The 13,802-nt window shown below is 49.1% G+C and overlaps 1 protein-coding gene across 20 annotated transcripts in view; it reads right to left on the bottom strand.

Annotated features, from left to right (window-relative positions):
* The window catches only part of DLG1 (discs large MAGUK scaffold protein 1), a 385,534-nt gene extending 372,216 nt beyond the window's left edge, over window positions 1–13,318 (bottom strand). For 15 of the 20 annotated variants that reach the window (XM_088444821.1, XM_088444828.1, XM_088444822.1 and 12 more), the window contains exons 1-2: window positions 12,687–13,318; window positions 4,317–4,448 (exon numbers count right to left, since the gene is read on the bottom strand). In XM_088444821.1, the coding sequence (XP_088300947.1) occupies window positions 4,317–4,448; window positions 12,687–12,705 (151 nt within the window). In that variant the 5' untranslated portion in view covers window positions 12,706–13,318. The remainder of the gene's footprint in view (window positions 1–4,316; window positions 4,449–12,686) is intronic. The other 5 variants (XM_088444823.1, XM_088444831.1, XM_088444836.1 and 2 more) reach the window with 1 other exon arrangement.
* Between the last annotated feature and the right edge of the window lie 484 nt (window positions 13,319–13,802).

The raw sequence follows: 13,802 nt of genomic DNA, 5'->3' as shown, positions 1-13,802 counted from the left end.
CTTACAAGTCACTGCCCTCCACCCCCGAAGACTTGCATCAGTGGTGAGTAGGAGCCAGTCCTAGATCCAAAAGGGGCACCCCATGTCCAGATGTGAGGACTGGAGCCACCACTGTAGGGAGAGGTGTACCTCCTGAGTCAGTCATGACGCCCAAGCAGATTCTTGACTAGAATCCATGGGTGCAACCACCTGTTGCAGGGCCCCAAAGGGCCCGTCCATGCTCCGGATCCTGTGGAGAAATTACATTAAAACACTTCTTACATGACCGCAGTGCTGTGGCACTTGCTTCCTTTGTAGTCTTATTTCTGGACATTCTGTGAGTCGCAAATATTACCACACACAACACCAATCAGAGAGGGTATAGAAAAGCAAAAATGGTCTTTAGGATAGAGATAGATATCCATCGGCAACACAATCCAATTCCATTAAGCACAGTTGCTGGGAGGTGGCTATCAGAGCAGACAGGAGCCCAGCTTCTCTCTCCATCGCTGGGGCAGGCAATACTGTAAAATTATGCTCAGCGTCTAGGAGGGGGAGGAGAGACAGGAGGAATTGCCTGGGGCTTACTGGCCGCATAGGGAAAGCACGCCCCAGGGGTGGGGGAAAGGCGAACAGGGAAGCACCAGCCTCCCCAGTCTGGCATCACCATTAGGGAACATGGCCATCGCTGCTATGAAGCTGTCCATGCTCCTTATAATAATCCCTGGTGGTCTAGTGGTGAGCGCGGTTAGACCGGGAGCCCCCACCGCCAGAGGTCTCCACCTCTGGAGGTGACAGCCGTGAACCCGCGGCTCCCTCCATGACCGAAGTCACTGACCCAATCGCCAGTGCTGCGGCGAAGGCATCCTATAGCACGCCTTACACTGTCCGCTCAGAAAAACTATTAAATAAAAAAAAATAAGTAAACTAAACTGCGGGGGACCACCTAAAGCAGCCCCCCTATAAACTGGTGCCCAAGCTCCTGCCAGCACCAAACTCAAACTGAGGGCGGGGTATAGAGGAGAGGAGCCTGGGCTTGTGGGTATGTATATTGAACCATTTGGTGCCCAGACTCTCCTCTCCAGACTAGACCCAGTGTCATCACTGTGCCCCTAGTGGAGGAAGAAGAAATGGGGTTCACTTTGAGTAAACATCATTTAGTTTTATCCAGGTTATAAAAGGCCAAATGAGTACAAAACCAAACACCATGGAATTTTTTTCATGCCCTAACATTAGTACATATTCACTAATATAGAACTAAAACTGATGTTTAAAGCAATATCAGGTGAACAGATGACTCATACTATTGCCACAGTTGCGTCAAGCTGCACATCTCGGTGTGCCAGGTCTTGTGTGACGTGGCTTGCTGCAAGCAACTTTCGCTTGTGCAACTGGGTCTGAATCTGTACACAAAGTGCAGCGGCTCTTTTCATGCCAACTTCTGTTTAACAAATTCAACAGAATTTGTTCAACAGAAGTTGGCATGAAATGCTCTTGCACACAAATATACCTGATGTAGTCAAAAGGTCGACAACAACACAGTCGCCAGTTTATGACAATATTGTTAAAATGCAGACAGGCAACATGTCAACATTCTCAAAATGTCAACATTAGGGTTAATGAGCGGCCAGGAGAGTTAAGCTGCGAGGAGAAGTTAGGGACTAGAGGGGAGTTAGGGAGAGAAGAGAAATACTTCTCGAAACGCCAGCAGCTCGGAGCTCTGACCCGGGAATGAGTGTCACATGACTGCCTGGACCCAGAAGACGCCGATGCAGCCGCCAGGAGAAGGTAGGTTACCATTGGGTCAACAGGACAAAATGTTGACATTCTAACGTCAACATTTTATCACTGTCTACATAGTCAACGTCAGCATTATGACCAGGTCAACATTCTCATGCCGACATGATGAATATTGATATTATGACTGTCGACATTTTATACTCAACCAAGATATACAAGTACAGCAGTTTCAAAATAATCAGTGCAGTATAGCATGCAAATGTGATATTTTGTTTCTGTCTTTATCATTACAATATGTAACACCATAAAAAAAGTCTTACATGATGGCAACAGTTAACATGTGATGCAATTACCTTCTTGAGTTGGTAAATGCAGCAAGATCGAATACAATAATGGAAAATTAGAGAAGTGTAACAACATGTTGATAAAGAGAAGAGAACTACTGCCAACATGTATACAGACATTTTCCAACCACAATAACAGACATAAGCCTCCTTTCATGCAACAGGTCATATCATAACTGAAACAGCCTATTGCCTTGCTCCTGAAACATCTGAATATTGGGACCATGACTTGATTTATGTCAAGCATACATTATGCAATCATCGGACCGATTCGCCGATTATTGGTTTTGCCGCAACCAATTAGCAATGATTGGACAGTCAGGCATGAAAAAACTTTCCAACATTTCCCCTGTTCCTTCACAAGGAATAGGGAAATGTTTCCCCATCATGTAGCCATACACTGAAATATCTCACAATGTATGGCCATTATATCTGCTGTATTTCAGGCGGTCAGATAAAATGTCTGTTGGTCTGACAGACATTTTATCTGAGAATGTATACCCAACTTATGTCTGTTCAGTCTCACATTTCCATCTCTAACAACTAATAATTTTTACTCCCTTTACTCAACCTGATCATTTTAAATTTGGCTTGTAAATCCAGTCTTGAGATGCCAAACATGTGGCAATTGCACATTAACAGACACACTTGGTCCAGTCAGTACCCCACTGCCAAACACCAAGCTCTGGGCAATGTAAGCACCCATTTATGTTGCCATCTAAACAACAGGTACCAATTCTGCCTCCCCCTCCGAGCCCTACACTGGCTTTCCTTGCCCTTCAGAACCCAAACTCCTCACACTCACTTAGAAAGCCCTCACCAAAATCTCTCCTATTTACATTTTCGACCTCATCTCCCACCAACTTCGCTCCACTATTGAATACCGCCTCTCAACCCAACTGATTACTTCCTCCCACCTCCAATATTCTGCATGTGCTGCTCCCTACAAAACTTCAAACGGGCTCTCAAGGCCCACTTCTTTATCAAAGCCTTCCAGTTCTCATGCTAACCCCACTGCTCCATGCTTAGCATCTCTCCCCTCTGAGTCACTCTTTTCAGTCTCCAACTCACAATGTAAGCTCTCACGAGCAGGGCCCTCTTCCCTCTTATGCTTTTCCTTCCCTCACTTATACCATCACATCAACACTGCCAACAATGGCAGCAAACCTTTGGCCATCCCGTTGCTCATCATTTGGGATTCATGGCTGCTGATGCAGCTATGTTTTTAAACCTTGTCCATGTCTTGCAATGTTTTGACCTGTATGTTTTTTATTTTCTTTTTCTTGTTTTGTTCATACTGTTTACTTTGTAACGGACCTCTTGTGGTGTTAGCATTCCCACTAGGCTGTTTCAGAGGGGCGCCGCGCCCTGCCCTATTTCTAAAGGGCAGAAAGCCCCTGCCCTCAGACACGGTGCCCGCTGAGACAGCCTGCGGGTTCTGTCCCCTCCTGTGGACCGCAGTGTCCCACGAGTGGGCAAAACTGCGGTGCAGTGGTCACCGCTGGTGAATGGATGCTGGGTACATGCGTCCGGCATCCATCCACAGTGACCGCATCGCTTGTGGGCTACCCGGCATGTCTGTAAGTGCCAGGCATGAAAAGGGGATGAGCCATAAAGGCATGCCCCCTTTTCCTTGGTCACACCCCCTTTTCGGGTAGAAGTCCCCTTTCTCTAGGTCCGGCGTCGGACCAAGAGTGAACACTATGGCATCATATACATAAAGTGATAATCATAATGTGAATCAGAAGGTCTAATAAAATGACAGATAATACCAAAGCCAGAGATAAAGTGTCATGTGAAAGAAAAAGCATTTTTTTTTTTTTTTTAATGTGCACTTGGTTGCAGTACGAGAGACTCAATGTAATCAATATTCAACTCTGACACAACAACATTCATTTTTAAGTGGGTAGAGAAAAGACAACCAAATGCTGCTGGTATTTCAGGAAATGGGTGCTTTGATCTTGTGTTAAGCAGTAACTAGTCCACTTGTGTGACAGTGAAGGCCATGGCTGTGCTGCCATGCAAGGAAGGAATAGTGGAAGGATAACGTTTCTTTAATAAACAAGTAATGAGGTGAGAAAATGGTCATGTTTAACACTCCATAACATGAAAAAGTTTATACAGTCAATTTGTTTTTTTACTGATTAATTGAGCTAAATGTCATAAACAGCAATTGAAGTGGAGGTTAGTACTAGTTAAGCAGAAAAGTTGAGGCAAATGCATACACAACCTATAGCATTAAACGAGACCTACCAATTAAAGCTTGGAATAGGTTACTTTGAAAGATGCCAATCACTCGCTCGATAGATTTCCCAAGTTGTTTGTCCTCAGTTTGGTTCAGTCTGGTGCGATATTCCTCCAATAGGTCCAATGCGCGCTGGGTATCTACAGTTAGAAAAAAAACATTTGCTTAATTTAGATAGCAATAATCGCTAACAAACTACTGTAATACAACGCTTTTAAAGTGCAAAGTTAAAACTCCACTTACATGCAGACAGACGTCTAAACACAGTGTAATGCACTTCAGCCCAACTTCAGAAAAAATATGAGATATGGTAAGAACTTACCCTTGTTATCTCTATTTCTACGAAGTCCATAGGGTTCCACAGGATACCTTGGGGTATAGGTGTGACGTCAGTCGCAGGGCACCAAAGAGTTAAGCTTTCAGCCTCCCAGGATGCACTAGGTCCCCCTCCTATACCCCGCCCCCGAGCCAAGGCACCTCAGTTAGTTACCAAGCCATAGGCCGGAGGAGGAGAAGGAAGAGAGAGAACAAAGATCTGGACACATACAAGAATCACATTCTCACCAGAGGGAGACGGAAAACCGGTGACCAGAGCAAAGCCCATCTGCAGCACAGGTGCGACAGGGCGGGAGTCCTGTGGAACCCTATGGACTTCGTAGAAATAGAGATAACAAGGGTAAGTTCTTACCATATCTCATATTTTCTACTTCAGGGTCCATAGGGTATCCACAGGATACCTTGGGGATGTCCCAAAGCAGTATCCTTTAAGGGTGGGGACGCTCCTGTGCAGAAAGGAGAATCCGCCGCCCGAAGGAAGCATCCTGAGAGGCGAAGGTGTCAAACCTGTAATACCTCACGAAGGTATGGACAGAAGACCACGTAGCAGCCTTGCAGATCTGAACTGCCGAGGCACCACGTCGAGCTGCCCACGAAGGACCCACAGACCTAGTGGAATGAGCCTTCAGAGAAGGAGGGACCGGTAGGCCTTCATGAAGATAAGCTTCAGAAATAGCCATACGGATCCAGGCTGCCAAAGTTTGCTTTGAAGCAGGCCAACCCTTTTTACGGAAGCCAAAGAGGACAAACAAAGCGTCCGACTTCCTAAACGAAGAAGTGCGGTCAACATAAGTCCTTAAGGCCCGCACAACATCCAAAGAGGCCTCACCCACGGAAAGACCCGGTGAGTTAAAGGCCGGAACAACTATTTCCTCGTTAATATGAAACTGGGAAACAACTTTGGGAAGAAACTCGGGCCGAGTGCGGAGCACTGCCCTGTTCCCATAAAAAACCAAGAAAGGGGGTCTACAAGAAAGAGCCCCTAACTCAGAAACACGTCTGGCCGAAGCAATGGCCAGAAGGAAAACAGTCTTAGCTGTTAGCCATTTAAGATCCACTGAGCCCAGTGGTTCAAACGGCGGTCCTTGGAGAGCCCTCAGGACCACAGACAAATCCCAAGGCGCCACAGGTGGAACAAAGGGCGGCTGAATGCGGAGAACACCCTGCATAAAGGTGCGCACATCCGGGATTGTAGCAATCCTACGGTGAAACCAGACAGATAGGGCCGAAACCTGTACCTTCAAAGAAGCAAGGCGAAGCCCATGATCTAGTCCCGCTTGCAGGAAGGCGAGAATCCGAGACAGACGAAACTCCCGCGGTGCATAACCTCTCGGTCGACACCACTGGAAGAACGTATGCCACACGCGATGGTATATCCTCGCGGAAGACGGTTTCCGAGCTCGTAACATGGTACGCACCACCGAGCTGGAAAACCCCCGGGACCTCAGCATGGCCGTCTCAACAGCCACGCCGTCAAAGACAGCCGAGTCAGGTCCGGGTGAAGGCAAGGACCCTGAGACAGAAGGTCCGGTCGTAGCGGCAACCGCAGAGGAATGTCCACGGACAGACCCTGAAGGTCTGAGAACCAGTGCCGTCTGGGCCACGCGGGAGCTATCAACAGAAGCGTCCCTCCTTCCTGTTTGAATTTCCGGATTACCCGTGGAAGAAGGGAGACCGGAGGGAACAGGTATGCGAACCGGAACGTCCACCGGACGGACAGAGCATCCACCAGAGACGCCCCTTCGTCTCTTGTGCGAGACCCGTACACCGGCAACTTGTTGTTGTGCCGGGACGCCATGAGGTCGATTTCTGGAAGACCCCACCTGTCCACCAGTAGTTGAAAAACGTCCGGGTGCAGGGACCATTCCCCCGGATGAACGTCCTGGCGACTTAGAAAGTCCGCCTCCCAATTGAGCACTCCCGGGATGAAGACCGCTGATATGGCCGGAAGATTGCGCTCCGCCCAAACCAGGATCCGAGAGACCTCTACGAGAGCCGCCCGACTGCGAGTTCCTCCTTGCCTGTTTATGTAGGCCACGGTGGTAGCGTTGTCCGACTGGACCTGCACCGGGCGACCCTGGAGAAACCGCTGTGCCTGCTGGAGAGCATTGAAGACCGCACGGAGTTCCAAGATATTTATTGGAAGCTCCGCTTCTGTCGGCGTCCACCTGCCCTGGAACAAGTGTGGACCCGAAACTGCTCCCCAGCCCCGAAGACTGGCGTCCGTTGTCAACAGGACCCAATTTGGAACCCAGAACGGACGTCCCTTGTTGAGGTGGGTCGTCTGTAACCACCACGTAAGGGACAGGCGAACCTCCTGGGTGAGCACAATCGTCTGGGACTTCAGAGACTGAGTCAGCCCGTTCCACTTGGACAGGATCAGGTGCTGCAGAGGTCTGGAGTGAAACTGGGCGTATTCCACCATGTCGAACACCGACACCATGGAGCCCAGTAACCTCATCGCCGAGTGTAAGGACACCCGGCGGCTGTGCAGACAACTGCGCACCCTTGACTGTAAAGCAGAGATCTTGTCCTCCGTCACGAAGATCCTTTGCTGTCCCGAGTCCAATAAGGCTCCAAGATGCAGAATCCTCCGAGACGGGATTAGAGTGGACTTCTGCCAGTTGATTAGCCAGCCGTGCCGTTGCAGCAGTGCAATGGTCTGCAAACCTGAGGAACTGTTGATGGCGCCAAAGAATAGGGACATGCAGGTAAGCGTCCTGTATGTCCAATGACACCAAGTAGTCCCCAGGTTCCAGCGCCAGAATGATGGACCGTAGGGTCTCCATCCGAAACTTCGGGACCCGCAAAGACTTGTTGAGTGCTTTGAGGTTGAGAATCGGACGATATGACCCATTGGGTTTCTGTACCAAAAATAGATTTGAATAGAAACCCTGGCCCCTCTGGGAGAATGGAACCGCCACTATAACTCCAGCCTGGAGCATAGTGTGCAATACCTTCCGCAGCTCCGTAGCCTTGTTCCGGTCTGATGGGAGACCCGTGGTGAAGAAGCGAGCTGGGGGTCTGTGCCGGAAGGAGAGGGCGTATCCGTGGGAAACCACCTCCAGAACCCAAGTGTCTGTCGTAGTGGTCGACCAACACTGGGCGAACTGTAGCAGGCGGCCTCCCACCCTGGGATCCCCCAAAGGGAGGCCCGGACCGTCAGGCCGCAGGCTTGTCATCTGGCTTGGGGGCCGGACGTCTGGTACTCCATGCCTGCTTCCGGGGCTTGACCGATTTCTTAGGGCCAGCCTGCCGAGGAAACGACTGTGGTTTGGGCCTGCCCTGGGCCCTAGATGACCGAAAGGACGATGGTCCCGAACCAGAAGGAGCAGCGGCCGACGGGAGACAGGCAGATTTGGCTGCCGCCAGCGTGGCCACAATCTTATCCAGATCCGGACCGAAGAGAACTTCTCCGGTAAACGGCAACGCTTCCAGACCTTTCTTGGAATCTGCGTCCGCCTTCCAGGATCGCAGCCACAAGGTGCGACGAGCAGCTACCGCTGCTGAAGAAATTCTAGACACCAGAGTACTAATGTCTAGAGCCGCCTCGTTGATGTAGGTGGCCGAATCACGGAGATTGCCAATCAACTCCGCCTGATCGGCCGGACAGTCGGATTCAAAAGAAGCCTCTAATGAATCCGCCCAGCGCTCCATCGCTCTGGCAACCCAGCAAATGGCCATAGCCGGCCGTGCTGCCCCCCCTGCAAGGGAATAAGCGGACTTCAGGCAGATTTCTACCTTGCGGTCCGTAGAATCCTTAAGGGAGGACATGGATGGCATCGGCAATGTGGCACTACGGACAAGACGGGTCACGTGAGAATCCACCTGTGGAGGGGATTCCCACTTCGCAAAATAATTATCCGCGAACGGATAAGCCACCGCCAGGCGTCTCTGCGGCTGGTATCTTTTGCCAGGTTGTTTCCACGCCTCCTCTAAATGGTCCACCAACTGACCCGAAAGAGGAAAGACTGTGGCATCGCCCTTCACATCTTTGAAAAAGGCATACTTAGATTTAGCCGCTGGGGGAACTTCGTCCTCAATCACCAAGGCTGTGCGGACCGCCCGAATAAGTCCAGGAATATATACTTTGGACTTAGCATCAGCGTCCTTAGTATGGAGAGGTTCCTGATCGTAAGGATCTAGAATCTCCCCATCATCAGACGTCCCTTCGTCATCCTCATAAGGAGCGGACAGAGACGCCACCGGCCTTTTATGAGACCGCATCACAGACTCCCCTTGCAACACATCCGACAAGTGCTGTACAGAACTCGTCAGGGAGTTAACCCACGCTGGCTCCTGAGAACCCGGGAGCGGGGAAATAGGGAGACTGTGGGGTACCACCAATTGTCGTGGGAACCCCTGCATGGGTGACGACACCACAGACTGCTGGGACAAACCCATCGGAGTAAACGCGGGCTGCGGAGCTAACTGGCCCACTAAAGCTGTTAACGCCTGAGCGAAACAAGCCCAGGGCGGCTCCTGTACCGGTGCTGTAACCGTAATAGGCCGCGCCATGGACAAACACTGCCGGCAAAGGCCCTCCGCGCTACCCTCCCCCTCCGCTAACGGTACTTTGCACGTGGTACACTGTAGCCGGAGGGGAAAATCACTTTCAGACATGATGGCACCATGTATGTGACCTCTCTCACCAATTAAGTATTAAATAGGCGAGAGACCACCCTGCAGCACCGCACCGCAAGGGCTTTAGCAGAAAGAACAGGGACAGTAATAAAGCTGACAGTTTAGAGAAGAAAAGTTACAGGCAGCGCTAGCACAGTCACATACAATGCAGAGAAATAACAATTCCTGCACTAACAGCGCTGATCACTCAACTACACAGACACAGGGCCTGGTAGGACACAGCGCTGCATACACAGACCTGACCACAGCGGAGGAGAGGTATGCGGGGGGACCCAGACCACGATGCTTCCTTCCAGCGCTTCCAGCAGCGTTCACCATGCGTTCTGGAGAAGATGGCCGCCGAGGAGCAGAGAGGAGGCTGGCCTGGGGGAGAAGCGCTGCCACAGGACCAGTCGGCAGCATGCAGAGAGGGCTGTGTGCAGCGGGGGAGGCGCCGGCTGTGAGACAGGGAAGGCGCGCTCCCCTGGCATGCATTTAACCCCTGGGACGCCGCAGCGCTACCGCTCTGCTGCGGTCCGCTGTCCCAGGGGGTAGTGGAAGCGCAGGTTGGTCGCCTGGCTCCACGCTGCAGCCAGTCCCCAGGGAGCCCCCTGCCTGGGGACTTAGGACCATGTGATCAGCGGGGACCCACCGCGGGACCCCGCTGCTTACCTCTGTCCCCCTTGAATCCGGCCATGGTCCGGAGCATCTGGGGTCACCGCTAGCTGTGACCCCAGACGCCCACCAGCATCCCCGGATCAGTACCGGCGTTCTGGTACCGGCGGGGTGTAGGGAAGACAGCATGGACGTCAGGACTGACTGTCCATGCTGTTCATCCAGTTGTGCAGCCACAGCTGCATGAAGAATAAGCTTCAGGGGCTCTTCTAGCCCCCACTCCAACAGGTGCACCCGACTCCGGCCGGGCACCAAACTAAACTGAGGTGCCTTGGCTCGGGGGCGGGGTATAGGAGGGGGACCTAGTGCATCCTGGGAGGCTGAAAGCTTAACTCTTTGGTGCCCTGCGACTGACGTCACACCTATACCCCAAGGTATCCTGTGGATACCCTATGGACCCTGAAGTAGAAATATGGAATATCAACTAGTATTATGAATGCAGCATTCTTATAAACAGTCTACACTCTTATGGAGGGTACACACGGTCAGATTTTCTGGACGACATGAACGATGATTGTAAAAATCGGTACATCGTCATATCGTTGATATGTATCGACGAACGATGTGCGCGCCCGCATGTCAGGTAACGATATCTGAAATCGACTGTTTACGAGTAGATTTGGACGATATCATTCATATAAATACTGTCAGAAATCGTTCATCGTTAATGAGATCGTTGATCTAGCAAGTCTGACCGTGTGTATGCACCATTATAGTGGATCCTCTTATGTTGCATACAGGGGTTTGTCAGCATTGTTAATGTTTCCCTCAGAAAAGAACACTTTACTCAGAAAACAAAATTGTTCACTGCACATTGCCAGGCATGTCCATGTAAGCTTATCCTGTATACTAACGTAAATGACAGTCATAAAAGAAATAATTTGCCAAAGATCAAAACTGCCCTTATCAGCTATGAAAGTGTGGGAAAATCACCCGACCCCCACCCCCCCCTTCATCCCAAAATTGAAAATAAAATAGCAGAACAGTATGTGAGGCCGTTAGTGGCTATAAACAAAGTATTGGATGTACTTAAAAGGTGTGAAATGGTTGATTTTAACATATTTTAAAAATGGGAGACAAATGATAGCCAGGGAAAGTATTTCAGCAAATTAGAGTCTTTACAGTATTTTGGGGTACAGAAATGTCTGTAAAGTGATTTCTCAATGTTTTACACAAGTTTGTAAAATGATGGAAAAAATTATTTTAGCTCCATCTGCAAGATCAGAAACCACATTTCCATCAGTACAGAACATCAACTTACATGTCTCACATCATTTAAACCATTTATGAGCTTTTCAGTGAAAATCAACTGAAAAATTAAATGTCTTTATTGGACAAATCGATTTAACCCCCCCCCCCCCCCCTTCAAGTGCATAATTAATAGTTGCACATGACAAGCAGATTAAATATATATATTTATGAGATCTCTATATCTCAGACTGGGTACACACGGTACGAGTACCCAGAGATGCGATCCACAATCCGACAGCTGACATATCGGGTGGTCCCCACACACAGGGCGATCCGGTGTCAGACATGCCGCCCCTCCTAACTTTTTCGCTAGTTTACGCACCCCAAATTTAACTGCAGTACTTTTATAAATGAAAAATAAATTGTTTCTCTTTTCTTCACACTTTTTCAAAGTGCCCTTGAAGTACCCAAAAATAGCTTTTTTTCCCTACTCTTTTTTTGTTGCATTTTTTTCCATTTAATTTGTTTGAGATCAAACAAAAGTTTGCTTTTTATCATTTTTTTGCATTAAAAAAAAAAAAAAAAAAAGCAGCCGTTTGACACCATTTAGTAACCTATAGTAATTTCCTAATGCCCACAAACAGCCTTCTATACAATCCTGCTAACGAAATTATAAATTTTGGGGGGCCCAGGATGGTCTCCCCACTTTTTCATTCACTTCTCTCACATCACATTTGGCAGTCAATGCGCAAACTTAAACTGAGAGTACCGTGAATAGGAAATTTTAATTGGATTGGAGAACTCTTGGGAGCACGCCTTCATGCAAAGTCTGCGAGTTTCATGAAAAAACAACCTCGCTACTCGCACCTAATTGGATTGACCTATAAAATGTCATCAGTCTTGCTCATTTATATGCATAAAGACTCCTTGACACACAATCTCTTTTTCAACCTGTATCATATGAATCAGATCAGCAAAGCAGTAAGTTGGTAAGATATCAGTTGACCAAATAAGTTACATGGACAGTGTGTCTTACAATAGTATTTCCAATAAAAAGGCAATCAAAACTGAATAAAAAGTAAACATGGCCTCAAACCCAACATCATTTAGAAGCGGATGAACTAAAATTATTACAAAAGATGTAGAGGTTTATTTATAGCAATGATAGAGGGAAAGTAACAACCATGTTAAACCTTTGTAATCAGACCTTGTTAACTTTACCAAAACATTCAATTGCACGCCATAAAGTCCAAATTGGATAGTCACTTAAGGATGTGGCAAAATTAGTAAATTCAATAGGTTCACTGCTAAACATGATTCCCCAGAAAAACCATGCACGTCTTGTTTTACAAATGCTGCTAAACTTCCAAAACATACTCCCCACAGTTATCTGTGTGCATAGCAATCCACATAGTGAGGAGCACTCAACAAGCAGAGTAAATACTGGCACCACACACTGAGCAGGGTAATTACAAGCACGGCACATTGGGGGCCACTCACTGAGCAGGGTAATTACAGACACCACAATACACAAAGTAATACAAGACACACACCTTGCTTCCTGACAGGCATAGTGCCTCCCCCCTGACACACACCAACAGGTTGTCAGGAGGATGACCTCGGCTACCCCTGTACCACTCAGCTGTAGAGTCCAAGAAATAATCCCCAGCTCCTAATGTGCCCCACCTCCCCGAGCAGGAGGGCGCCGAGATCTTTCCTCCACCCCCACAGTGGAGCAATGGGAAAGTCCTGTGCTGTGCGGGATGCCTCCCCCGGGACTCTTTCACGCACTATGGAAGGGAGGTTCCCAACTCCTGTATTTCCAGTATCGTGAGGAAGGCTTCGGCTGCTCTCAGTCGCGGGGATACTCCTCCTGCAGTGGGACACAAAGTTGTTGGCGTGGGAGATCCCGTCCCCTCCGCGGCAGGACAGGGGATCACACTGCAGCTCAGCGACACAAGAAGAAAAAGTTATTTCCCACGTCCGCCGTGTCTCTCCCCAGCCTGTGAGCCGCCCCTTCCCTCCACTTCTTCTTCTCGTCTGTCTCTGAGTCAGCTCCCCCGCCCCCACCGCCTCCTTCTCTCCGTCCCGTCCTGTCCTGTCCTCTCCCACCACCTCCCTCCTCCTCTTGTTTCTCCCACCGCTCGGAAACCAAAACTTTACTCCAAAATGGCGCCCCGGAGCTGACTGGAGCACACCACGTGACCTCCCCTTCAGTCCCGGCGCCGTCTCCGCCAATCAGGAGTGAGCTCTGCCGGGCGGCAGCACCAGCCTCTACCTTTGCTGAAGCTAGGAAAGCTGGCGCTTGTGGTCCGTTAAAGCGGCTGAGGTGAGCGGGTGGGGTCACGCTTCTTCTCACCTCTTTAAAGCGGCAATCTTACTCACAATCACAATGTCTGGGATGGTGGTAGGTGACAAGTATAAATGGTTACTTTTTTTTATACTGACGTTAGAGTTATATGTGTGTGTGACTGTGTATATAATATATATATATATATATTACACAAATAGTTGTATACGGCGCTAGTCTTTTCTCAGATCAATTGTTTCAAATATTTGTACATAGAAAACAGTCCGTTCAGTATTTCAGTCCGCTTTAAATGCACTTCCCCCTATATATAGGGTGGCTGCTCCTCTTCCCAAATAACTGTGGTTCAACCAACCTGAAA

Source organism: Taudactylus pleione, unplaced genomic scaffold (genome assembly GCF_031769625.1).
Source record: "Taudactylus pleione unplaced genomic scaffold, aTauple2 ptg000372l, whole genome shotgun sequence".
NCBI classification, from domain to species: Eukaryota; Metazoa; Chordata; class Amphibia; order Anura; family Myobatrachidae; genus Taudactylus; species Taudactylus pleione.
The sequence above is the reverse complement of the archived record's forward strand: the minus strand, read 5'-3'. Positions and strand labels throughout refer to the sequence as shown.